Here is a 26,891-nt window from a genome sequence, read left to right on the forward strand (position 1 = left end):
TAAAAAGAACCCCCCCCCCACACCTCTAAACAAGAAAATTTGAATTCTTTCGTCTCCGGACGATCATTCAAACCAATCGACGAAAGGAAGATTTACCCCCAATTGAAACTTATTCTAATCTTAAGTAAGGAAGCTGGCATGTTTGTACAAAGATTTTTATTCTTTTGTGTTGTACGCGAACGCATACTCATCACTTTCCGCAAGCCCCAATGAACTCTTTAGTGTGTAATATGGCGGGCGGGGGACAAACTGCGGAGGTTAATAATGATGATGAAATGTTGTGCTTTTGGCATTTAAATTGGGGAAGAGAACAGGGGCCCGTTAGCACGTCGGATAGTTGTAGATTGTACAAAATAAAAATACCAACAATAACTTGGGTTAGCAGCTTGAACAAAGAAGTGCTCCTTTTTTCTGTCAAGTGTTGCCATTCATAGGTTTGGCAACCTTAATTTGACACACCCAGCATGTAATGTAGTCAAATAGTCTCATATTTGACAGGGCCTGGCGGAACAAGAATTTTTAATGTGTTTGGAGCCTTTTTGGAGGTGTGTCGGCATTTACAAGGGACTGCGCAAAGGAACTCTGTAACAAAGCACGTTTCAAAGTGTGGACAAAGAAGTTTGAAAATAAATATTTTCTGTCGCTTGAAAAAAAAAAACAGCAAACGTGTGTGTACTGTGCATCCTTTGTCCAATGAGCTCAGAGGCACTGAGAAGAATGGACAAACTCTTTCTTTCGATGGAGGCGCAGTCCACAGAATTTTCAAGACCCCCTGACAAACATCCTGCGGAGCGGCATCCATTCAGCTCGTCGGTGGCTGGGTTGACGATGACAATGTTAACATCCACTGGGATAAAAAGGTTCATAGAGGCGGATCACTCATGACCATCTGTACCTCCTTCTCTCTCTCACAGTTCACTTTTATTTGTTTGTTCTCTAAGCCACGTAGTTGTACTGGTTGGGATTCTCCTTGTCACGCTCCATATAGTCTCTATCAATAAGAGACTCTATCCTCTTCTTCAGGTCAGCAGGCTGTGTGAAGAAGCAGAGAGGAACAGCATTTGAGCCACACATTTTACGTAAGTGCAAATATGTATTACATAACTACACTTTCACAGTGTAATGAAATCCAATACAAAAGCTCAAGCTTATTAAAAAGATAAATGTCACCTTCGAGAGACACTCATGTGACAATGTCTCTATCATTGGGGTTGTGGTTTAATTGTCGAAAAAAAAAACAACAGCCAAATACAGTATTTACTGTGAATGTATCATTCCAAGTATGATTCTGATAAATGTAATGACAAGAGGAGTGGTTTTTATTTCTGGTATAAGCAAAAAAAAAAAAAAACTGCCAAGGACTGTGTCACGTGCTGCGCAAGTTTGGTGCAAATCTGGATGAAAACACAGAGGATTTATGTTCTTTTTCACAATTCAGGCCATAGTAGAGGAGTTCAAACTTTTGGTTTGTATCAATTTTGATTGCAAAATGTATTGTCCATCATACTTTTTGAGTCAATACAGAAGTGTCAATACAGAAGTAGTGTTTGTTCCTCGGAATAAGGTGTTGTGTTCCACCTTTGTTTTGTCATCCCCCATTTATGATCAGTGTGAAATGTTTAAATTTGTATTATGTCTATTTTATGCTGCAAATCTTCCTGTATATGGTGTCTTTATGTGCAAGTACATTAACATTAGACTTTCTATCCATCTGATTGGCTACATCAGATCAACCAATGTTTTGCATTTTATGCATATTTTCTGACTGGCTATAATGTCCTAATTTGCATTTCCGGTCAATGAGTCATTGATCAGATTGGCCGCCACAAATTAATTTTGACCATCACCAATAGATTTTGGCGTGACCTATCAATATGGAACTGTTGCATTAACTTTCTTTTGATGAATGCAGATGTTGCGCTGCTCCAAACCAAACCCGTGCAGTTTCCCACTTTTTTCACCTGGCAATCACCAACTCATGGCTTCAGTATAAGAGTGACTGCCAGTGTCTGGGGAAGAAACCCCAGAAGATCCTTGATGATCCTCAAATTGCTCTTTGGTGCAGAGTTAATTGCTCGAGCCCAAATAGGACGTGCAGCAAGTGACAGCGAAGATGACTTAACTTCCCTACGTCAAAAATGGAAACCACAGTCAAATGCAGCTCTGAGACACTATGATGCTGTGCATCTTCCAGAGATGGTGGATGAAACACATGCATCAAGGTGTCGCCAATCTGGCTGCAACAGTGAAACATTTATGTGCTCCAAGTGCAAGATTTTCCTTTGTGTTTCCAAGAAAGGGAATTGCTTTTTGAAGTATAATATCAAATAAGCATAATAGAAGCAAAAGTGAAACAAAAGAAAAGAGATGATGGACTGTAATATTTATGTTGAACACTTGGTCAAGTAGACTTTTTGATGTTTTTGTTGGACTAACTGTTTCACAATGAAGTTCAGTTTTCCCCTGTATTGAGTTCCGATGTCCACTGTAGAAGAGACATCATAGCTTCAAAACAAAAATAAAAAATTTCTTTTGCAGTATTCCAATTACTTCACATAGATTGGGGAATTTCAAAATAAATGTGATTGGAGAACATTTTTTCCCTGGTAGTCAGGAGGTTAAAGGTAGAGAGTGTAAAATGCACTTGCCATCTAGTGGTGAACTAACAGAATTGAATGAATAAGTTGGAAATGAGCGATCACTTTGCAAGCCTACCACCAATTTGTTCAACAGAGGTGAAAGCAAAATGTCATCACGAATGACTTCTGGTATTTCATACACTGACAATGCATTTGTTGCACATGCTGCAGTCATTAATCCAGCAAATCGGGTGATTTGTCTCTTTTGGGTATCTGTAGCAGAAAGATGTCGTTGAAAAATGTTGGCCTCCTCTAAGGTCAGACACCCATTTAATATACAGTTTTCCCTTGCGCTTCACATTTTATGGCTTCACTGCTTTGTAGGTTCTTCCAAAACATCAAATCAAAAATTGTTACGGTCCCAACACCCGTAAAAAATGAGGGATTACTGTAATTAACGATTACTAGATCCACAATTAGATAAAAAACTGGAAAATTATGTTAATGTGATAGAACATATTTTTTTGATTGAAATTGATAGTGGGATTTTAAAATGAACGTTGAAAAAAAATATACACATGGTCCCTTTAAAGAATTCAAGCTATATTATAATGATTATTATACAAGCAGATGCTTGCTTGTGTGATATGCCGCAATTAACATCGTCACTGTCCTGTGAAAAACACCTATGATTTTTTTTTAGTAGCGTATATGCAGTAGATGAATAACTCTGAACTAAAATAAAGCACAGTATAAAAAGCTAACTGACTGATAAGGAATAACAAAACCTGGAATGTCCAGTATTGGACAACAGCAAGCTACTGATAACTGAAAAATATATCATTTTGTGCATATGAACCACAAAAGCACCTCTGTTTGCTTTGCAGCATTCTAAAAACAAAAAGGCCCAATCACCTTGACGGGGAACTTGAGCTGGTTGTACACCTCGGACATGAGAAGGTTATGGCTCAAAGTCTTTCTCATCTTCATGATGCGCACGATGGCGGCGTCAATCTGATACTGTCGATCCTGGAAGACCCTCTCTGTGGTGCTGGCCTGCTCCTCCACCTGCAGCGACACAAAAACTTCCAAGTTCATTGCCGACGTCGCCTTTGACGACGCTGTGAGCACGAGACCGAAAATTGGTACCGTCTCTTTCATCTGGATCTGGTTTATTTTGATGCGGAAAAGCCTGTGTTTGAATTCGTCATTGCAAGAGAACTTATCGCCGTCCTCCACATCTTTGCTTTTGGGGATTTTGGTGAGGACTCGTGCTTTGCCACATGCCAGTGACTGCAGAGTGCGCCGCAACTCACTGTCCTCTGTAAACAACATGACACCTGGGATCAGTCGAGCTCAATGGCGGGATGTAGAAGCAGAGTGTTGGCTAAACCAAGCGTACCTATTCCTGTGGCCAGTTTGATCTCTTCCAGGGTGAACTCCTCCCCTTCGTTGAACATCAGCAGCACTAATGTTTGGAAAAGTGATACCTGCAGCTCCTTCTTACCCTGGTGTGAGAAAAAGAACATTACACTTGACATAAGAGCAAGTTCTTGAGAGAAGTGGAATGTTTGGTCTATCTAAGCCGTTTTTTCCCCATTGTAACGGTTCTAGACTTGCCCCTCCCTGAGTGGTCTCTTTTCCATTACACTTTTTTGGGACTATGCAGTTGCAATGAAACTGCTTTTCAAAACTTTCTCAGGTGGTTATAAAACCCAGTCCAAGTAGGGCTTTTATCTGATTAGTCGACGGATGCAAGTGTTTCTTAAGAAATGAGGCACGGAACTCCATTGCACATGCCCTTTTCCTGGATTAAGAGTGCAAGACATAGCCGCCTGGCGCAAAGTTATAAAAATACACAATGCATAGAAGTGTACAGATATGCTTATAAGTTTACATACCCTGGGAGAATTTGTAAGATTTATAACATTTTTTAAAGAGAAAAATAGTTATCAGGCAGATCCATAATGGCAAAATCATTAAAAAAACAGGAATAAAAAAATAAATAAAGAAGGTCCCTTTTCAACGGTTAATCAAATTTTATAACTAAAAAAAATAAGTAACAATGCCAAAATTGTTTGAAAATTTTGCCAGGAAATGTTTTACTTGTGAGCACAACTGTACATGCCAGTGAGTACTGTTGCAATTTCTATTTTTAAGATTTACTGCTACATTACTGCGAATCTAACATTTGTTTACTGGTTTTAATTGACCACAATTGCAATGCTAATTTTCTTGAGGACATCAAGTCAAGTCAAATTTATTTATGTAGTCCTTACTCACTGAAAAGCAAAGTGTTTCATATTGTATTTGAGCATTAAGCTAGCAGACTTACATTAGTCGAATGATAATGGTAGTGCTGCTGTTTTGAATGTAGTTTGAATGCAAATTGATGACAAATGTTTGATTAAGATGCAAGGGGTAAAGTTGAGGGTTAATAGGTCATGGCTCATTATCCAAAAGTTACAATATTCCAGAAATAAAGGACCCACCTCTTTAAATTCTGCTTTTAAGACACAGTGTCCGAGCGTCGATTGCCACTGCAGCTTCCTGCCGCTGTGCTTCCCCAGGTAGAAGGTCTTGAAGATCTCTTGCAGGCGCACCATCTGGACACAGATAACGGCATCATTTCAGCGCGATACGTTTATTACACGTCAGGTTATAAAACAGCTTTTACTTAAATATTTGCTCACCTCGGGAGGCAGATGCACTTCCATGGGGATGTATGTGGGCCAGTAGCCCATTGTGAGGATGTTCACAGTCAGTTCGATGTTACCAGGAATGTTTTGGCACTGCATATACTGAAAGATATGTCACATAATTTGGGAATTTTTATTATGGCTAGTTTATAGTTTTGTTTTTTTAAATGTAGTTAGATTTAATTAGTTTTCAGGGCAGTTTTGTCTGTTATTACCGTAGTTTTAGTTTTTTCAAAAACAGTTTCAGTTGTTTGTAAAGAAACGTGTTTTACTTGTGCGCAATGTTAGAAAGGCACTATGCAGAGTATTTTATTGTATAAATTCAACAAATAATATTTTTAAAACATTTTGACAATACAGGGTACAGTCAAGACTTTGAATTAAACATGAGTGCAGTGCATGATACCGCTTCTAAAGTTAGACACATGCAAGTATACACCCTAATTAAATAAATCTAAAATGACTTGTTGCCAGCTTCCAAAGTGGATTAGTGGATTGAATTCTTATTGAGAAGTAGTAAACCCGGTTGTACAGTGTACTATTTTTTTGTATACTGAACACATTTTTTTCATTTAAGAAACAAAAAAGGGAAAGCACTTTTTTACTTAGCATTGCATTTCGGGCTGAGAGCAGATGAGCCATTCGACCCAAAAGACACATGCAAATTCAACTCCTTTGAGTAACGTCGTCTGTCAGATCTTATTTTATTGGCGGCTGCTTGATGACGTCACGTGTGTGCAACACACACAAAGAGGACTACAATTCTCATATGACTGTTCAACCTTCCCTTTTAACGCCCGTGCAGTAATGTTGAAATAAATACATTTAACATCCTATTTATATTTCTTTCATAAACTTTTTAAACATTTTATAAATGTTAAAATTTTATAAATGTTATGAAATGCAGTGTTAGTTGTCGTTTTTTTAAAAGCATATTCATTTTTTATTTCGTTAATGAAAATGTTGATCAATTAAATTTTAGTTATTTCGTAAGTTTTTGTTAACCAACTTGGTTACCAGTCCTCTAACGCAAAGTCAGATGACACAGAGTCGAGCTCATTCGTGACACTAATGAATACAAGTGCTACAGAAAATTGTCTAGTGTCTATATTTTGCTGCAATTACAAGATGGATACATTGATAAGAATGAGGTCACTTTGGCTTTCCCCTCCCTGCCAGCAGCCTATTTGAAAATTAGAGTTCCTTCCTTGTCCCTTTACTCTAAAATTGTGCTTTGCAGATACGTAATTAGCTGCAGGAAACAACTGAACTTTTGTGCATTCTTACCTGTTTGAACTGCACCATGATGTCTTTAGAAAGCTCCATATCTTTGAACATTCCCTCCAGTTTGCTGGTGAATGCTGCTCCACATTCTAGAATGGAACCATACCGTCAATCTCCAAACAAACTTCTTCCCGCTTAATTGTTCATTTAACATATTTTAATTCATTTTTTTTACCATGTTTTAGTTTGGACAACATTGACTTCTCTGCATCCACAGAAGCACTTTTCCCAACCAGTAACCTCTTGGCGAGATCCTTCTTGTAAAAGGCCTCGAAAACATCTTTTCCTGAAGGACAAAGCAAAAGCGGTAATGTACTCAGAAATTACCAGAGTGTGGACACACCACCGCTATGAAAAAGCTTGTTACACATTACCATAGATGAATCTAAATATAATCATTATCTTGTCCAACATCTTTTCCAATTCTTCATCTGTTGCCTCTTTGTTTCCAGCTCGCAATTTAGAATCCACATGTTTGGCTGGAAAAGAAAGCATTTAGACAAAAATGGAAGTGGACATTTGGGACTCCAACTATGCAGAAAATCTCACCTATGAGCTCTGCGGGCTTATTTGGCCGCTTGTTGATGAACGTTTCGAAAGCCTCCTTCATGGCATTCACAAACTTTTCGTTCTTGATGAAGCACACATCTATGATGTGGTCCACCTTGTCTTTAAAGTCCAACAATTCTTGCACCATTGTTTTGTCTTTTTCAGGGTTGATCACAATCGTGCTTCCAAAAGCCTGCAGAATGAGTTCGGAGTATGGTGTGAGAATGAAACTTTCCAAACAAAGAAAACAGTGTCTCCCATCATAGTCACAAAATACGAACATGTGTACCTTAATGTACTCGATCCAGTGTTGCAGGAGGACCTGAACGCCACCTCGTACTCGACTGAAGAGCTGATAGAGGAGAGACAAATCCTGAATCCTATTTTCATCCAGCAGGTGTGTCAGTCCTGGAACAGAAATTCATATTCAGTTAAAATAAAGGCTCCGTCTAGACTGAGTGCTGTGATGGAAAATGCCGAAATGACTATAATAGAATACTAGAGCAGGGAGATATGACCTTAATATAAAATCAATTAATTGTCCAGCCCTATTGTGGTCGTTGCCTCAGTAAATAAAGGAAAGGTAACAATTGGTTTACTTGGGATGTAACGATCTATAAACGCCCCGATACGATAATATCATGATATGAACCTCACGATACAATAATTATTAAGATAGCGTGGGGAGGTTGGCGATTAAAAAAAATAATCTCGATACTTTATGAAAACTCATGATATTGAAGAAAAAAAAATAAAATTCATGTTAAGGATAAAAGCCCAGTATTATTTTTTGTACATAACAAACAGCATTGACAGACAAATAGGCTTGGCCAATCATTTTATTGTCATATGGTCCAATTGGCTCAGCAGCACAAAGTATCATGGTCGATGTAGTTCACAATGCTGTGTTCAGCGGAAGCGGGCAAAAAGAACTGTTTTTTGACGGAGATGGTGAAAAATATTTGATTTATGGGATCTTTTATCAGTTAGAACATAGTTTTGTTCATTTGTTTATTCCTATTAGTGGCCCGATGAAGCCCTAAGAGGCCAAATAAGCATTGCATATTCAATAAATGTTCTCGCCTTTATACTGTGTGCGGTGGATCCGTCCTGATTTAAGGATTTACTGTTACCCGCCACCACTTGCACCAGTTAAGGCTAGTTCTGTGCAGTGTGGGAAAATCTTCACTTATCTAAAGTTCTGTTCATATGATCAATAATCAGACAAGGTTTTCTCTTTGGACTAATTACATTTGCTTGTGTGGGTTTATGTGTGGTTTCTGTAGAACACAAAATACAAAAAAATAAAGGAGCAGTTGCATGTAAATAAATCTACACAATGCTAATTAGATGTGGTCCTAATTATACAGGTCATAAAAATTCGGTCGGGGACACCGGAAAAGAGGGGTGGGGGGGGTATTCTTGGGGCCGATTATAATCCTGACAAAATGACAAACAATAATGGCACTTTCCATGGGGCCCAAAATCCCTGGCAGTGCCCTGAGTAGAATTAACATTAACCTCAATGTACATAAATGACCAACAGTAACTGATAACACAGAATAGTGAGGCACTGACTTGCTAATGCGCGCACACATTGTGAATCATGTTAATTTGTGCAGGAAATTCAAACATGTTACGTTCCCCTTCATCTGACAATTAGCACAGGTCTTAAACATAGGTGGCATGCCTAATTCGAATTAAAAGTGTACAAATAAACTAACCACCAGTGGGTGCTGGAACTGCACAGATGGAAAACAATTCTGGCTTTAGCACAGATTTGTCAATGTTAATTCATGGCATGACAATATTGTGCAATTTGAATATTGGGAAATCGCCGTTATCGTTACATCCCTATGGTTTGCATCAAGGTAATTTCCATCTCTAACTTGAATTTAGCAGCATCGAGAAAAGCCTGAAAATTTATGCGAAGACTCCGTTTGGCATTGTGTATTCCAGTACTGCTTATGTCGTTTTTCTTTTGTTTTTTTTTTTAATTTGGCGGTGTCTACTTGTTGTATGTTTATTGTTTTGGCTCATTTGCATGTGGTGAGGTATAATTCCTTGCTCCGTGACACATCTGTGATCTAACCTCTCCATAGGTTAACTGCACAAACTTTTGTTTTTAAATTGATTTTTGTATTCCCTGTATTGGAGCAGTTCATAGTTTTCACATATTAGCTACTGCTTACCTTTTTGCAGAGTTGCTGTGAGATGTTCACCCAGCAGCTGCTTCTCCACAGTGGCAATAAGAGGTTTTCTATAATGGAAAGAAACAATATGATTAGATAGGTTTTGAATTTGGATTTTATACATTTATTTTATCAGAAGGAACTGTCAAAAGTCCAGCGTAACACTCACTGTGTGCTCTGGTCTAGATAGGTAATGACTCGGTCAGCCTCCTCCTCCAAGCGTTTGTTGACATGGTGCAAATACTCGGGTACCTGCAAGCATACGATGGCCATGCAGTGGGATTTACTGTACAGTAGCTATTGATAGGCAGGGAACCATATTTGATGACATCAGTCAAAATTCACACCATACAGGTCTGCTGCATTTATGCAATTCCTTTCAACCAATTAGGAAAGAAAACAAATGATACTGGTAACGCTAAATCTAAAATAAAGAAAATTACGTAAATTACAATTCTTAATAAAAGACTTGTGAGGCACTACAGTAATTCTTTTGTGGTAAAACACTGAATTGAAAGTATTTCAATGAGTGCTCTATGAAGGTTTAACACCTCATTTTAAGACAAGGTATTCCTGTAGCAAAGCAATTTCAACTAACTAGGAAAGAAAATTACTAATGATAATGATGATGATGCTAATAATGAGTTAAATCTAAGATAATGAAAATCATATAAATAAAATACGGATTAAAAAATTTTAATGGAAGACTCTTGTGATGTACTACACAGCAATTTTCTGTGGTAAAACACTGAGTAATAACTATATCAGTACTCCTTTCTATTTTGTTGCATTATCTTGACAAATTATAGTGTATCTGTAACGTGTAGTATCATTCAAAATTTATTCTGAATCAAGGCCTCTTCCCCGAATAGACATCCAGCCCCACCCCATCTGCACTGGCATAGATAAATACCCTGGAAACTAATTGAGGAAATATGGCTTTGTGTAATGTACACACCTCTCGCTCCTGCATCAGCCTCTGGCCCTCTGCAGCATACAGGCGGTTTGTCTCCTCCAAAAAGCGCTGCTCAAAGGACTCTTGATAAATCTGTCAGAGTCAGAGAACTTTCACTAAAGTCATCCGTCACAGGATGCTGGTGGAAAGAAGCGACAAAAATGTGCCATCAGTACAACAACACCGGACAGTTTGGGTCACCTGCAGATCCGAGAGCATGCTCAGCAGGCTCCTCAACAGACTGCGGTCTATCGCCTCGCCATTCCGCTCCCTCTCGATGAGCAGCAGGATGCCGTCAATGGTTTTACTCTGGACCTTCAAGTCGCTAATGATGTAGAACCTGAAGAGCTCCAGACCCATGTCCCTGCACAAGATGAACATGTTTGTGAGCAGGCACTTCACTAGAGGTTCGAAGAAGACAATAGGTGGCAGACCACTCACCAAATGGATGGCAGCATAGAGTTTTGTAAAACGTAGGTGCGGTCCAAAAATAAAAATATACCCCTGATCATGATCTGCGGAGCAAAGAAGATTCGTATTAAAACAAATTCAGCAATTTTCCATCGCGCCCTTCCTTATTCGAGTAGTAGGCGGCAGTCCTGGTACATCCTGGACAGGTCGCCAGTGAATCACAAGGAAAAAAAAGAACACCATTTCTGGGCAATTTCTCTTGGGATGCGAGAAGAAGCCGGAGTACCTGGACATAATCCACACAAGCGTCAAGAAACCATGCAAACTCCACACAAGAGGGCGTGAGCTGAGATTACAAGCCCGTACATCCTGACTGCGAAGCAGACATGCTAAATTGCTAACCATAAGGATTAAACTAATACGTAACAAGTCATACCAAGAGGTGTTCAGATTCAGATTATTATTTTGTTCCATTTAAATTATACAAAAGACCTCTCAGTATTCCACACTACCGCAAACTCTAATAAGAACAAAAATAAAATACATGTTTATTGTTTAATTAATACCTTGCTCAGTGTCAATCAAAACAAAAATAAATATCCAACTAGGAAAATAATAGAATTAAAATACCATTTAACCCCGCCCCAAAAAAAAAGCAATGCTGCAAAATACACAATATGAGCAAAACTTCCAGTTAAAAAGTAAATACTAAAAATTTCAAAGCAGCGAGATTGTAAAGATGTGTTCTGAGTTATCCAAGTTGTATGTTTAAACGTTTTTCGTGACACACATAAACTAATTATCATTATAAAATCACGTGCCACAGTTTTTACAAAAGTAAAGTTCCGCATGTCGGAACGACAGAGAATTGAGGGGGCATGAGGGAGAAATATTCTGGCAAAATGAGGCGACGGTCCTCGATCTCCTCCTTTCATAGAGCCGTCTACAAAAGATGTTAGTTTTGCAAACATTTTAATTAGTTTTATTTGTATTAATTAAAAAAAATATAACAATACTATTAGAATACTTTTGATAAATAAAAACACATTTCAAACATTTTTTTTTTGTGTATGAGACATTTAACATCTTTTACACGCAACGCACCACACACACCTGCACAAAAGCATTAGGGCGCCAAAGGATTTGTTGTTTATTATTTAAGTGGGGAGGCAGTATAAACGTCCAGTGAATATGAAACTTTTAACATTAAAACCACAAATACTGAGAAAACTTGGAGGCTCGAAGTCTAGTGAATTGATTATGAATTATAACACGAGTGACAAGACACAATTAAATAAATCAACATGTTTTTTTACCCATTGTGTGCGTCAGCTTTTGTAGATTGTCCAAAAGCCCACATTGTTTAGACATCTGTAGTTATCGAGTTATTTTTCTGTCCGAGTTTGAAATGTCGTACTGCGTAAACGGTCTTTGAATGAGACTTTTTTACTTAAGATCCACGTTTTATCGATGAACCACAACGGTTCAGTATATTACAAACGATAAAACAAATATTCATCTATTTAGCATCTGCCTGTTTCATGGCATGAGTGGGCCAAGAATCCTCATTTGGCTTTCACACACAAAATTAATGTCTCCCGATTTCAAGCTTGAGCAAACCGGTATTTGGAAATAATCATATTGCATAATTTTTGCCCCCTAAAATTCACGACACCATATTGGTAAAACACACTGGAGTTGATCGACTTGCAATATTTCCAATGGGGAAAAACTTGTGCTCAAGAATAGATGGCGTTCTACCCACTGTAATTGAATTGAAATTCAAGTACAAAAAGTGTGTGTACAGAAACCCAAATGCATTAAAACATACCATTTGTCTGCAGTGATCCTGCCAGCACTTGTCTATTTTCTTCAGGAAGAGCACACTGTCCAGGGCACCCGTGACAACGGCGTTAAGGCAAACACCTGGTTACTACTATATTAATGACACACTTCCAGAATTTAACACGTCTATCGTGTGGTGGTGAAAAAAAGGATATTCTCTGAATTGATTGATCTGGGCTTTGATGTGATCTTCACACACCGCCCTCAGCTGTTTGTAAAGCTTTGCAGATATCTTGTGGGAGCACAGGTTCTCAACGGCCTGCAGAAGGGATAGAGGACAATATAAAGTTAAGGCATAAGAAGAAGAGGACAGTGTAGATGGCGTTGAAGGGCACAAGCTACCTGGTAGAGCTCCTCCAGGTTATACTTGATGGACGTGCTGTTCTGAATGGCCTCCACTGCTTCCTTCAGCTTCAGCCATGTCTCCTGTGTGTAGTTCTCTGGCAATTTGGGCTTTTCTAAGTGCAGAACAACACAGGTTTATTTTAACAAGTCTGGCTCGTCACTGTAATGACAAAATTAGTTCTACCTTTACAGAAGTATTAATGTTCAGTATTGATTGAAACTGGTTGAGAGGTAAATAATTACAGCAATGCATTCAACTAAGACTTCTTTGTTTTGCCACAAAGAGTAAATTAACTAATCACATATTTCTGCTGCAGATCTTGAATTCTGACATTAGCTCAAAATGAATTGTGATCAAGAGCCACTTTTTCCAATGAAAGTCATATTCTACCAAATGTATTTGATACGAGGGTAAGAATAACACTACGAATCTAGGTAATTAATAGTTTTAGAAACCTGACACTAACTTATGCCACCCTGTACTGTTGTAAGCAATCGTCGCCGTTATACGTTACACCAGATTCAGGCGCTAATGTCATTGAATTATCTTATTGTGGGATTGAGCCATTTCGCCAGACGTGGATCTTGTTTTAAAAAGCAGTTTTTAAGTATACAGTCAATACGAATAAAAAAAATAATAAAAGTATTCCGCCAAATAACTACTTGAATTTTCCATATTCCTACACCTCATGAGCCTTTCCGTGAATTATGTGCACAACTTCCGGTATGAAATGGAACCAACGTGTGTCTACAGGTAACGGTTTGCGCTAGTCCACTTTATGAAAAGTTACTGATGTAAACATTGTGGGAACACCAGTTGCTGCAGCTTAGAAGAGAAACCATTTCAATTCAGTTTCCTACCCATGTAGCAGGGTAGGAGGATGGCATTAAAAAGTCGGCAGCAACAAGGAACAGTCACGTGTTTATTTATTTTCTGAAATATGTCGCTTCATAGAGCGAGGTTATGAGCAACCTCAAAAGCTCTGAGGAGTATCAGTAGCTACACAATAATAAAGTTGATCGCGTTTTGTTAAAAGTGGTTAGCCTGTCCAATTTATCTTAAAGCAGAAATAGGATGAAGCCTAAGTCACTACTTCTAACGACATGACGCGGTAGGCGCTGGAAATTGTACCAATTATCACAACATTCTCTCATCGTCTAGGATGCAAGTTGAAAACATTGCTATTCAGTCACAAATTCAACTTTTGGTTGTTAGTATAAACACCACCAGCTCAAGAAGTACAATGTTTTGGGGGCTTAGCTTATGATCGTTTAGAAAAGAAAAGAAAAAGTTCAATTTGACTGCTCCATGACACAAAAGCCAAAGCCACTGTAAAGCAAATGGCTCTCTTCTACTTCCAGCGTCTTACAGGAAGTCACGCTTATGATAGCTTCTATATCAGAACCACCAGGAAGAAATTAGATAATATGAATGGAAGTGCAGCAATTCTCTTACTTTGAGGTAGCATGTTTAGCTCACCTGCAAATGCTGGCATTGATAAAGGAGCCTAGCTGTAAACAACATTGTGCATCACAGTAACAATATACATTCCTTGAAAAGTAGTAGCACGACCAAGTATTTAGAATCGCACTTTTACACTGCTTGCATGGTATTCTATTTTTAGTTATCATAAATCTAGTTGTTTTATATAAGGTGTATTCTAAATAAATGGGGTGGGGGCTAATTTATTTTAATTGTATGGAATAACGCGAGTTCCGGAAATATACTTGTCGAAATATAAAGTGAGCTATATCGGGAAGTAAAATGTTCTGTCTAACTACAGTCACTCATGATATTGTGCAATATATTGTTGATGTTTTATGCTCATCTCTGTTGTGCATTACCGCCATCTTGTGGCACATGTGCAATTACAAATCCATTGTAAAAAGATTTCCTGTGACTTGTACAATGCACGTTTTAGCTTTTAGTTGTAACATTGAGGAGCAAATAGTATTATCATATTAGCTGCATATCAAATGTAGTCAAGCCTAAACAGCATTCCCAAATAACTATAGGGCTATGGGAATTTTAGCTAACTGACGAAAGTTGTAATGTTTTTTACAAGCTCAAATAGTGTGTATTAGGACATTATTATTATTATTGTGGTGTACCTTTGAAATTCTTGATGACGAGCTTTTTGGCAGCGCCTGGCTTGCTGTTGGAGAATGTCCCCGAGCCCGCCGCACTCTTGGTCAGCCCGTTGGCATGGTGGCCCCCCACGCCGGCGGCCAGCAGCACGGCTTTGCTTTTGTTGTTGGAGCACGAAGCAGCGGCAGCCTCCTCGGCCATTTTCACATCCAGTCCGATGAAGTCCACGGAGTCCTCGAAGCGCAACTTCTTCTGGATGTGCACTGGCGACGAGGAGGCGGACGAGGAGGAAGTGAGGGTCTTAGGAGGCGAAGGGGAGATGTTGTCGCTGGTCTCTTCCCTCTCAGAGCCGTTTATTTTCCTCTTCTTCGAAGAAATAATGTTGCCGCTGTCGTTTTTGACATCAGTAGCCGTTGCTCTTGCCTCCTGGGTTGGCGGTGGTGGGGGGTTAGGGGAAGATAAACCTGTTGGAAACATGAAAGAACGGGGAATACTAATTCTTAGCAGCCAGTCTTCTGATCGGAAACTTCCCAAAGCTAGTGAAGGGGACGAGCTCAACGTTGACGGGCGCTTCTTGAGCTCCACGCGAAGCCGCCCTTAGCTTGCTTCTTTTATCCCGCGGAGGAGAAAGATAGGAGAATGTAAATTGTCAAAGTACAAGATCCACTTGCAGCTAGCCTGTTCTCTTTCTTGTTATTGCTGCTGGCATCTAAAAGAAAGATGGTGGCCTATTGCTTCCTCTTCTCGCCCCGCTTGTCTTTAACCGCGTTGTCGAGCCGTCCGGCGAACAACACTTGACGAAAGGAGCCCGTTAAAAATAACACTGACGAAAGAACTAAAGTTGGGACACGAGTGGGATCACAAGGGAGTAAAGAGGACACCGGTAACCACGAGAAAAAAAAGGTTAATTGAAAAAAAAACTACTCGGTGACCCCACCGGAAGTACTTTGTACAAAAGTACTTTTTGCACCAACGTGTTTTTTTTCGTGTTGCTATTTTGCCCACGAGATGGCGCCACATAATAATTATGTGCAAAGGATACTCGTGCATCAGATCGTAGTCTAACTAATGGATGGATGGATGGATGGATAGATAGATAGATAGATATCCTGGCTGAGCTGGGCCACAGCCCAGGTGGGGTGTTTTACATGTAATACATATGATTAAGATGATGACGATGATAATAATAATAATAATGTTGATGATAATAATGTTGATAATAATACTACTAATAATAATAACATTCAATGAATTAATTTCTACAATGGTTACGAGGGATTGACACACACTGTCATATTTCCGTGCCACCCCTTGAAACTGATTGGACCCCACAGGTGCCATTCCAACTGACATGTCACCGCAGCACATGATTTGCAAACTGTTAGATTATGTCTCTTTTGCGCATACGGTATTTGCAGTTGCATGTTTGTGAACACCCCCTACTGATAAAATGTTGATATAACAGTTTATAGATGCCGCTTCCATCGCCTGATAATTAGCTGAAAAGAATTATAAACTTAACATTGACAGTAGTCTATTTTCGTATTCCATGCTGAAAGTGATTTGATATTGATTCTGATTCAACAAAAAAGAGAACTATCTATCCATCTATCTATCTATCTATCTATCCTTCTATCTATCTATCTATCTATCTATCTATCTATCTATCTATCTATCTATCTATCTATCTATCTATCTATCTATCTATCTATCTATCTATCTATCTATCTATCTATCTATCTATCTATCTATCTAACTGAGAGAGAGAGAGTGTGAGAGAGAGCGAGAGAGAAAGAAAGAGAGAGAGAGAGAAAGCGAATCTGTGAAAGATAGCCTCCCCAGATGGGCACCCCAAGTCTAAAAATCTCCCTCCGCCACTGAGCATGAGTCTGTGGGACTGTCGTAAAAATAACGTAAGTCATAATCGCTCTGCTTTCCGGCAGTCGCAAAATAAGCGTGCAAGTGCTCAAACCTGTCTTTTTTCACAATATTGTGACCTCTTCGCGTTTTAAAAAAGGCATCTTCTACAGTGAGTGTAAAACAAAGCTTTGAACCACTCAGGGAACGCAAGGAACGACGACCAACGAAGATGTTCAAAAAGTACGTGTCTATTTTGATACTGCGGCTAACGCTAACAGACCTAGCTGAAGCTTGGCCAGGTGTTTTCTTGTTGAATATTGGTCTTGAACATAGTTTTCCCTGCCTATTACATTTGCAAAAAATATATTTTGAGGAAGCTACATGGGACTTGTAAGCGGAACGATATAGTATGTTATCCACGATTACCGTATTCGTGTCTTATTTATAATTAAAACCTTACTTGTGTCTCCCCCATTTTAGATTTGACGAGAAGGAGAACGTATCAAACTGTATACAGTTAAAAACATCCGTCATCAAAGGGATAAAGAGCCAGCTACTGGATCAATTTCCTGACATCGAGTCATGGCTCAATCACATCATGCCTAAGAAAGACCCTGTCAAAATAGTGCGATGGTACGATTTCTCGCATTTACATTAATTCGAGCTCTGAGCACTGATCCTGACATCTCCTCTCTGTTATTCACTTTTCAGTCACGAACACATTGAAATCTTGACCGTGAACGGAGAGTTGCTCTTCTTCAGACAGCGAGAAGGACCATTTTATCCCACTCTCAGACTGTTGCATAAATGTAAGACTTGTTTTACACCATTATGTTTGTAGAAAATAATATAAATAACCGCCAACCGAGTCAATCGAACATTTCCAAAGGCATAGTGCCAAGTTATACGGTGCACAAACAGTAATGTTACAAACCTTTGCCCTGAGGTAAATGTTTACAAGCCACGAGTATTTTGCAGCGGTTACATTGCCTCACCTGTATAACTTATGGCTGTGCACTCTGAAATGAAATACACCACTGGTTTCAGTAGAATTGCAGCAACCATGACGACAGCTACATTATAGCAACAGGCCACGTTTCACTCAGTATTTCATACTTGCTCCATTGTCTGATCGCAGAAACAGAAAATATGTCATTGAGAGAAACTTCATTATCATAATATGAGCCATGAGTCTGAATATTGCAAGCCTTTGAAACTCAACGCAAATTGACGTTAAAATAATATTTACTAGGCCCCACTTGCAAAGATTTGACTATCTCAGTAGTTGATGACTTATACTGTAGGAGGCAGCCGAAAAAGTCCTGGGAAATTATAAAATATAATATTAAATTAATTTCCGGTAACAATTATTCTTATCTCTTTGCAGATCCATTCATTCTTCCTCACCAGCAAGTCGACAAAGGTGCTATCAAATTTGTCCTAAGTGGCGCCAACATCATGTGCCCTGGACTGACGTCACCAGGTGCCAAGCTCTACCCTGCTGAATCAGAGACAGTAGTTGTATCCTTATCTGCTGTTGGGTTGCATGGTGGTTGCCATACTTTTCAGCACCACACAAGTTCAATATTTCTTTCTAAGTGCTTAGGGGAGGAGGTCTATTTGGACATATTATGGTGTCAATACCAAAATTAGGACTTGGATGCTATAACTGCATAAAATTCAAGACAATAATACTTAGGTATTGATACTACAGCAAAAACCTAAAACATCAGTGTATGTAGAATGTACTGTTGTATGCTGTCTAGATACGGAATTAAATTTGGTGAGCCTTTGGCAACTTTCAGACTGTGCTGTTACAGTTTACATCGATATTTATAGCTGCGCATGTTATTTAAGTTTGAAGGCTTATTTATGTCACGAGACAAAAGCTCGGTGAGAATTCTTCCCTCACATTGTGCTACCTTTAAGCTAGTGGACTTTCATTAAGCAAAATTATGTGTTTTGCTTTACTGTACTCGGTTTAGTAATCTTGGTTTCGGGTATTAGTTTTACAATAAAATTAAACTGGGAGTTGTAACCTAATGTGGATTCCACTTGTCTTCACCTGCTTCAGGTATTCGTCAGGTTTTCGATAATGTTCTGTGCGGCCGCAGTCAACGCCAGTGTACTCGTTTGGCTTTTGTTATTTTAGAATACAAAATACTGAATGTTTTGAAGGACTGATGAACAGCTCAAAGCAACCACACTTACCATCTTCTGGAGAATCGCACACTAGTATCGGAATTGAGAGCATGCAATATTTCCTTTTCGACAGTCGAAGTACAAATAGGCCTCCCTCCTGGAATAAAAGCCCAAGCATTCAAAACACTAACTTCAAAATCATTTATGAAGTGACATTTTTGCAGTGTTTTGTCCTTAAGCAATTATAGGCCATCATGGCAGAGGGCAAACAGCACGCACTGTGTGTTGGCGTCATGAAGTTGTCTGCAGAGAGCATGTAAGCTTAAAAGTGCATTAATCAAAGTTGTGGACTGACTCATAACACTGATGATGATGATCATTTGTCTTTTCCTACAGAGAAAAAGTCAACAAAGGCATTGGCATTGAGAATGTTCACTATCTGAATGATGGACTGTGGCACATGAAGACATATAAATAATACAAAAAAAACCACACCCAACTTTCCTGCCAAAACGTATACGTAGTGCTCTTGATAGCAGCTGTTTACACTGACTTACGGCTTTGTACCAATTCACCATTGTGCACCAATTAAAAGAAACGTCTCCCTTTGAATGCTTGTCTTTCTTCACACTGCACCTGATAAATGTCAAGCAGGATGTTTGCACAATGACTGAGGCGTGATCCAGCAATCCAATAAACCGAGTAGTTTGTCAGCTGTAGTCAAATGCATACACATTCTTATTTTAAAGACCCTGTAAAGTGAATTCAGAGATTTGTTTCTGAATTTATTGTATGTTTGAAGAGATTGGGCTGTGCCAAGACAGACATATGTAATACTGAATTGTTAAGATAGTTTTTCACCATCTTTTATTTTATTTTTTTTTGATTGATTATGACAGGGCCAAGTGACACGCCTTGGCCCTGACCTGAGTTAAACCGCCCCCTACCTTGTAAGATCTTGAGTACCTTCTTTTGGCTCACCTGGCCCAATTACAACATGCAGCTAGCTATGCCTACGCCACAGAAATACAACTTTATTTAGGCTAGTCTGTTGCAATGGACACTTTGGAGCAATTAGTTGTTGGCTGTGAATGCACACACACCGTCAAGTGGTGGAAGAGTGAAATAGGAATTTATCAGAAGCGCAACTTCACCACCAGCACATGGACAAGGGTTGTCCGCTTTAGCATACTTTATTGCAGTGTGGAAAAGCCCCACGACGACCGGGTTGGGTAAATATTTTATAGTACGGAAGTAAGTCAAGTCTAGGAATCAGAAATATAATAGATTTGATAAGATAGTTAACTGTAAGGTGAATTTAGTTGGTATGCCCACAGCACTCAAGAGTGAAGAGAACAGCTAGATTTTTCACAATTTTGGGTTTCATTTGTTATTTAATCACTCAAATTTGCCTGCGTTGTTAACGCTTTTCTGTTGCAGCAGCTGTGACGTTAGTTGTGCCAAGAATTTTGAGCACATCACATTCACAGAGCTGCCAACCTAGAGAAAATCACCTCCTGAACAATTTATTGTTTTTCTGTTTTGAAAATTCTGTCAGGAACATTGCAGCAGGAATGCAAATGGGAGTGTTTTTACTGTACATATAGTTCATATTAATGCTTCAAATTAGAAATCACCCAAGAACATTTACTGAGCAGTGACATTTCAACAATGCACACATTTTTAAATAAAGAGACAGTGAATATGGATCAACTCTATGAAGAGTTCTGTGCACCCCAGGAGGAAATACAGAAAGTCAGGCAAAATACCACAAAATCTACAGAGGAGAAGCGGGCTGCACTTTTCAAGAAAGCCGGAAAGGTAAACCTGATCAACATGTTCAAGATCATCTCATTTGCCCTCTGTGTGCCAGGCTCAAATGCCTTTGTGGAGAGGACTTTCTCGCTGATGGTCAGATTCAAGAAACAGATGCAGCACAGAACTGATCAAAAATGAATTTCAAATATCTGTAAAATAACTTGTCATGTAAGGACTTCTCTCTGGCTGCGCAAAACGAGACTACTTTAATCAGTCAAAAACAGCCAAAAGTCTACATGGGGGGAAAAAATAAATGTCGAGTCACACTCCTATTTTGCATTTCAGTTTTCTTGTACCAGTTTTTGTTATGTGAAAAGCCAAAATGTGCTTCCTTTTGAAGTTTCAAGAGGTTACAGTAAGAATTAAAAGGGAATGTACGCACTTTCTGCATTTAAAGTTGAATAAGAATCATATTTTACACTCAGTTAGCACCACCATGGCACCGTGCATCTGTCCCTTATTGAGTGAGAAAGTTGGCAACCATATTACAGTCACCCAAATTCAGTCTTTAATTGGTACAGCGAACCTTCAAGCTTTTACCCTGTAGGGCCATTACATTATTTTTCGCAAACTCCTTTATAATAAAACATGATAAAAAAATTTGGGCTGCAGATTTTTTTATCTTGTTTTTTTTTTTTTCAAAATGCATGATGGTCGGAATCAAATATAGTAGGTTTCTCAGACCTGCTACTGATACGGTTTCTTTCACCCTTAACATTGCAAATGGGAATTGCGATGTATTCTTTCAGTGTGTTCATGTAATGCAGCCTTTGGACCACACAAAGACAGAATTTGATCGAAGAAAAATTAGGTATTGAACAATCTGATGACAAACAAATGTTCAGGTAATCCAAGTCATACTAACGCAGTTACCAGCATTGCCTTCAAAGGACGGTAAGTGACCATCGACTTTTTATCGACGCCACAGGAACTGGTGCAAAGTGCAAAAGGTACAAAACTGGTAAAAATGTTTATTTCCTCCAGTGAGGATCCCGTTTGAAATCCTCTTCCCACTCAAGGCTAGTGGGTCCTAGTCATTGTCCGAACCTTCTGGCGGGTCAAACATGAGCAAGTCGTTGAAATCGTGGCCGTACGGACGAAGCCGGTAGACGCCATACATCATCACCTGCATCTGGTTCGGGGTCATGCCGTTGAATGTGACAGCCAAGTCGGAGCAGCAGCCCTCCACCACATTTTTGGGGTTGTTCTTCATGCTTTCCTTTAACAGCGCATCCACACTCTTATCGTTGAACAGTCCCATGCCGCGCGCATCCTCGCCGTTCTCGGCGAACACGCCCGTGTACTTGAGGCACATGGCCAGCTGCTTGTCTTCACTCAGCTTCCACAGGTGATTCACTTGCATGGGACAGCTGTCCCGGTCTTCCAGCACGCGTACAAACCTTCTCAGAGCCTCATAGCTGAGGACGATTCCGCTATCATACACGACATACTCCAGCTCACCCGACTTCATGGCGTTGCCCATGTAAAAGGGCTCGCTGGGATTTTTGGTGAGCAGCAGATACTTGAGATTTTCGATGATGGCGAAGGTCGTTGGCTGTGCCACAAAGAACCAGCGCATGTCCCCGGCGTTTTCGTAGGCGTGCTTCAGAGCTTTACACAACCTCACCCAACCATCTCTTTCATGCAAGTCGATCGCCTCGAGGGCCTTGGACGACTCTGAGGTGTAAAACACTGCTTTGTCGCAATGTTTGCTCCATGTGCCCACAGCAGCGGCCCAGTATACCAGAATCTTCGGCTGCACCATGATGACGCAATAGACGCGGACTTGATCTTTCAACTCCTGCATTTGGGTTTCTGAGAGTTTTTTCAGGTTTTCGTTACTCTGTGCCTGGACGTGGTGGTGTTGGTGATGTTCCACCAAGCCAGACTTGGCACTTGGGCTGAAACTACCCAGGAACAAGAGCAGCAGGTAGACGACTCCTCCCATGGCTACCCCCTTGACAAAAGAGCCTCCTTCGGACCACATCTTGAAAGAACTGCGAAAGAAGAAGAATTCGACTCAGAAGGCTTATGGTACTTCACACATTGGTCATTTGACAGGTTTGTAAAGTTGGTCCGAGCCTCGAAAGCAGTGATGTGACCTTGCTTGAATTGGTGGAATGTGTAGTAGGCTATAGTAATCCCCTGCATATTTGAGGTTCACTGTTCATAAATTCACATCTTATTGTTTTCCCGTGGAACCTAACCAAAGCATTCACTGGAAAACCCCAGATACCTTAAACCACCACTATAATACCAAGCAGTGAATAATTTACCCATCCCAAGGGACTTGCAATTGCTTATATTGAGTTTTTTTCCCCGTACTCTATTTAAGGGTGCCAACTGAATGTTACAATGTCATAGTTATTAAATATACCACCTATGTTTTCCTACTAAAACCTCTTGTATTGTTGATGAATAGCTGGGCCTACTTTTCTACTGTTTAAATGGTGGTCATTATAGTAGTAGGTCATTGAAGAAAAAAGTATAAAGTAGAAGATGGTACGTGACGTAATTAGTATGAGAACCACAGCAGGAGTTAAATTATTCAAACCAACCACCTTCAGATGAAGCTCATCAATAGTATTAGCTAGCATATTAGACTAAATAACACGCTTGCAGAAACAGACATGACATCACTCAAAAGGATCAGTAGCACTTCAGACAAACTAAATAAAATGTGTAAGGAATTCCAAGACAAGGCTACCGGGGAGAGGCCCTTCGGGTTTGTCAGGGAAAAACTACCCACAGTGAAATTTTTACACCCCAGTTCTTGTAATGTTTCCCTGTAATATTGTGTCCAGTAAAAATCCCGATACATTAAATTTGTCTTTGAATATTTAAAATAACAAATAGGAAATACACAAACAGCAGCGCTTGGTCTTACCTCCATCTCGCGGAGGATCAGGAAGTCAGGGAGCCTAACACTCAGGTTTAATCAGGGTCATCAGTTTTCAACTAATTCATGTCTCTGTGTGTTTGTCCTAGTGTGCAGTGAAAGCTGCAGCATAAGAATATATCTAAGGTCAAACTACTTTTTCTGGCACTTATACAATGGTGGCTCAGTAGACTACACTGGCTATACGTAGTTGCATCACAGTAGAAGAAAAACACTTTGTTTCAATTTAACGGACCGTCAACTAAACACTTTTTTTGTCATTCTGATCAAAAGTGCAGATGCGGGTCAAATAGTAGTTCAATTCATAAGTAAATCCAGTTTCTTGTGTGTGCGTGTGGTTCTCTCTATGTGGGTTTTATTGTGTATTAGAGTGTTTGGTTAATCTTTGTATCCTAGTGGTGTACAGGTCACATGGAAACATAAAAACAACATATGAGAAGTCAAACTTTCAAGTCGAAAAAAAAAAAAAGATAGTTTAAGGTATTTTTTTCTACAGATAAAGATGGTTGTGGGTCCAAGACAACACAGGGGTTAATCGTTTGCCTGATCATGTTCAGGTCATCTTCACAGATTAAAACGCATAACGCAACTGGAGGGGAGCTAAGGGGTAAAGTAAACAATAATAGTCACTTGCTGCATGCAGGAACTCGTCATTGTCAGTATTTAACGAGTGTGTTCAAGTGGATTTGTCTCGTAGTCCTCTTAGCGTGGATAAATTGGACATAAAGCAGCTTATATAAATTAAAGGAGCTCGTACAAAACCAATGGTAGGCCAAAACATTTTCAAGAACCGACGAAGACATTGTTGATGTTTCCATTTAGGGGAAGAAAAAAATGTTCCAAAACTTAAAAACGCCAAGTCGCCGTAGCTGAGAAGCTAACGTTAGCAGATTGTCATCATTAACAACTGTCTACATTACTTACTATACGTTTGGCGTCGGGGGACGACGCGGCTTTTACCGGCGCTGCTCCGCCTAGTCTATCAACTCTCAGTTTTCCGGCTCGGCAAGATGAGCAACAAGAGCCAGGAATGTTAAGACACCTTATGGCTGTATGTGGGCACCTCACATTTTATCAACTACCGCCTCGCGGGTGACGCGTACTTGCTTTTTTTTTTTTTTACTATAACTTTATTGAGAATTGTTTTTAACACAAATAAGGGTTAATGCTGCTTCCGGGGAGGGCGGGAATTTCTAAGTTACGATTTAAAAGTGTATGAGGCGAACGTAAACAACAAAGATGATTGCTTCCAATATTTTTTTTCTTGGTCCATCAAAAGTCATTTTGACCTCCTTCAAACCTTATTATTATCCATCCATCCATTATCCGAACTGCTTCTTCTGAGCATTTTATTAATTTCACCAAAATAACAGTGCCCCCCTTTGAATGTGATTGAACCCCCCAATGTGCCATTCGAGATAACTGACTAACCGCGCTGCCCACATATTGCAAATTTAATAGATTGTACCTCTTCAGCATACTGTACACGGAGTTAAATGTTTGTTAGCACCCTCTACTGGTACAATGTTGATATAACGGATTATAGAAGATAACTTTCACAGCGAGTCAACCAGCTGAAAAGAATAGTAAATTAATCAACAGTGGTCTATTTTTATTTTTTTTAAAGTAACTTAAACTTGAGTAACTAAGTCACATGCAAGTAACGTAATATGTAATATATTACAATTTGCAAGTAACTTGCCCAACACTGAACGCAAGTGACCCAATGCGAAGGGAACACAACAGATGGCACAGAAGAAGTTATTTCAAATAGATGCTATGATCGTATATGTACTTCCCCTCAAATGATTGAAGACAATAACCGTATATTCTCTTAATTAAAAACAACGCTCCATTTTCATTTTACGTTACACCACTTCTTTAGAGCTAATGTCAAATACAGCTTTCATGACCGTGACAACTAGCGGTGAAGCGTAGGGTGGTTACTTTTTAAGCCCTGCGTCTAAATATCTGAAATGCAGAACACATAAAAGCCATTTTGAAGAATTCTTTGTAGGGATTGGATTTTCCGGTGAGGATGCAGCACTTCAACCCAAGCAAGTGGCTTATGCATGTCCATTAGTGTGCAGAATTATTGACCAATACGCCTCCGTCCACCATCTGATCATCAACTTCATATAACAGCCAAGTAACCTACATCTTCGTTGCAGAAGGTAGTTCTAATAGCTAACACCAAGTTGCACACCCAACAGAATTTAACAGCGCTGTGCTAACCTTCTGTATCCTAAAGCAGCCGAGCTGCCAAGTCAATTTGTGGGTGCTGTTATGTAAATGAGCTGCAGTATTTTGGGTGGATATATGAATTATGAATCTGTAATATTCCCCCTTCAAAGTTGGACGACCCAAACTTGTTTTCTGTTTAACCTTGCTCAGCAGCAAGATGTATTAAATGTCATTTTCTGTAACAACTACTGATACGCTGAGACAAGCTCATCCATCATCTGACACCAGCTGAGGGTCATTATAGGGACCTTTCACTTTGACAAAAGGCCCCAACGGCCCTATGAGCTTTCTCGAGTCTTCCAAGATATTCTTAGAGTCTTTGAGAGAAACAAAAAAGTATTATCAATCTCGTTTACACTTGACCATGATTGTAAAATATCACCCTGCCATTTGCCAAATCACGTGGTCTAATTGACAGATTATGAAAAAAATAAATCTCCAATATTTCACTGTTTTCTCATTTTAACAGTATTAATCTGTAAATTTAAAATGTTTGATGTGAGAAAATTTGTATTATAAGAATAAAATCTGTCTAAATTGGTCCAGGTTGAGCATCATATCCATACAAGCAATAAGAACTGTTCTGTTTGCATACTGTATTAGAAACGGTGCCCAACAATATAATTATACTCTACACGTTGTTAAATTACTGTATTTTATTTTAGGATGGGGCGGCACAGTGGACGACTGGTTAGCACAATGGGGTTCACAAATAGTTTTTCATTACAATAACTAAGTCATCAACCGATACACCTTCTCATCATTGCTCACTTTTGTACAAACACAATTGTCAACTGGGTACTGCACAAATGTCTTTTTGCCCATATATTCATGCTACATTTGGTTCCAATTTGTGCCCGTAAAGTGACTTTTGTAACTTGCACACCAATTTGTCTCCTGCGCTTGATTTGATCTCATTGCCTTGTGGCTGTTCCATGTATGTTACACTGTCAATTGGTGCGTTCTGATGGGCCATGCAC

At 39.4% G+C, this 26,891-nt stretch overlaps 3 protein-coding genes across 3 annotated transcripts; 1 reads left to right on the forward strand and 2 right to left on the reverse strand.

The window, feature by feature from the left end:
* Window positions 1–139: 139 nt before the first annotated feature.
* Window positions 140–15,886, reverse strand: cul4b (cullin 4B). The gene is made up of 20 exons (XM_088294766.1): window positions 14,972–15,886; window positions 12,857–12,972; window positions 12,670–12,773; window positions 12,501–12,570; window positions 10,700–10,773; window positions 10,460–10,622; window positions 10,262–10,351; window positions 9,473–9,555; window positions 9,304–9,371; window positions 7,401–7,519; window positions 7,112–7,304; window positions 6,937–7,041; window positions 6,738–6,848; window positions 6,566–6,651; window positions 5,273–5,380; window positions 5,072–5,185; window positions 3,982–4,087; window positions 3,729–3,901; window positions 3,495–3,647; window positions 140–1,032 (listed from the first exon to the last, which is right to left on the reverse strand). The coding sequence occupies exons 1-20, from the start codon at window positions 15,423–15,425 to the stop codon at window positions 937–939; spliced, it is 2,586 nt and encodes an 861-aa protein (XP_088150892.1). The 5' UTR covers window positions 15,426–15,886; the 3' UTR covers window positions 140–936.
* Window positions 15,887–16,838: 952 nt separating this feature from the next.
* mcts1 (MCTS1 re-initiation and release factor) lies at window positions 16,839–19,562 on the forward strand. The gene is made up of 6 exons (XM_088294206.1): window positions 16,839–17,048; window positions 17,289–17,441; window positions 17,520–17,617; window positions 18,196–18,329; window positions 19,199–19,266; window positions 19,347–19,562. Exons 1-6 carry the CDS (start codon window positions 17,038–17,040, stop codon window positions 19,426–19,428), a joined length of 546 nt encoding a protein of 181 aa, XP_088150332.1. The 5' UTR covers window positions 16,839–17,037; the 3' UTR covers window positions 19,429–19,562.
* On the reverse strand, window positions 19,138–24,768 carry c1galt1c1 (C1GALT1 specific chaperone 1). The gene is made up of 2 exons (XM_088294205.1): window positions 24,592–24,768; window positions 19,138–22,765 (listed from the first exon to the last, which is right to left on the reverse strand). The coding sequence occupies exon 2, from the start codon at window positions 22,753–22,755 to the stop codon at window positions 21,799–21,801; it is 957 nt and encodes a 318-aa protein (XP_088150331.1). The 5' UTR covers window positions 22,756–22,765; window positions 24,592–24,768; the 3' UTR covers window positions 19,138–21,798.
* Window positions 24,769–26,891: the final 2,123 nt, after the last annotated feature.

The sequence above is a fragment of the Idiotropiscis lumnitzeri genome, chromosome 4 (assembly GCF_059441095.1).
Source record: "Idiotropiscis lumnitzeri isolate Australia: NSW breed Sydney's pygmy pipehorse chromosome 4, RoL_Ilum_1.0, whole genome shotgun sequence".
NCBI lineage: Eukaryota > Metazoa > Chordata > Actinopteri > Syngnathiformes > Syngnathidae > Idiotropiscis > Idiotropiscis lumnitzeri.

What these genes read in the sequence shown, in the direction of transcription:
- c1galt1c1 (XM_088294205.1), bottom strand. Translation starts at nt 22,755, where the DNA reads ATGTGGTCCGAAGGAGGCTCTTTTGTCAAGGGGGTAGCCATGGGAGGA.
- cul4b (XM_088294766.1), bottom strand. Translation starts at nt 15,425, where the DNA reads ATGTTTCCAACAGGTTTATCTTCCCCTAACCCCCCACCACCGCCAACC. An exon ending in GGCTGATGCAGGAGCGAGAG is followed by an intron (nt 9,556 to 10,261) that starts GTGTGTACATTA and finishes GTATGCTTGCAG; the next exon opens with GTACCCGAGTATTTGCACCA. An exon ending in AAGTGCATCTGCCTCCCGAG is followed by an intron (nt 5,186 to 5,272) that starts GTGAGCAAATAT and finishes ATCTGTGTCCAG; the next exon opens with ATGGTGCGCCTGCAAGAGAT.
- mcts1 (XM_088294206.1), top strand. An exon ending in CCTGTCAAAATAGTGCGATG is followed by an intron (nt 17,442 to 17,519) that starts GTACGATTTCTC and finishes TTCACTTTTCAG; the next exon opens with TCACGAACACATTGAAATCT. An exon ending in AAGTTGTCTGCAGAGAGCAT is followed by an intron (nt 19,267 to 19,346) that starts GTAAGCTTAAAA and finishes CTTTTCCTACAG; the next exon opens with AGAAAAAGTCAACAAAGGCA.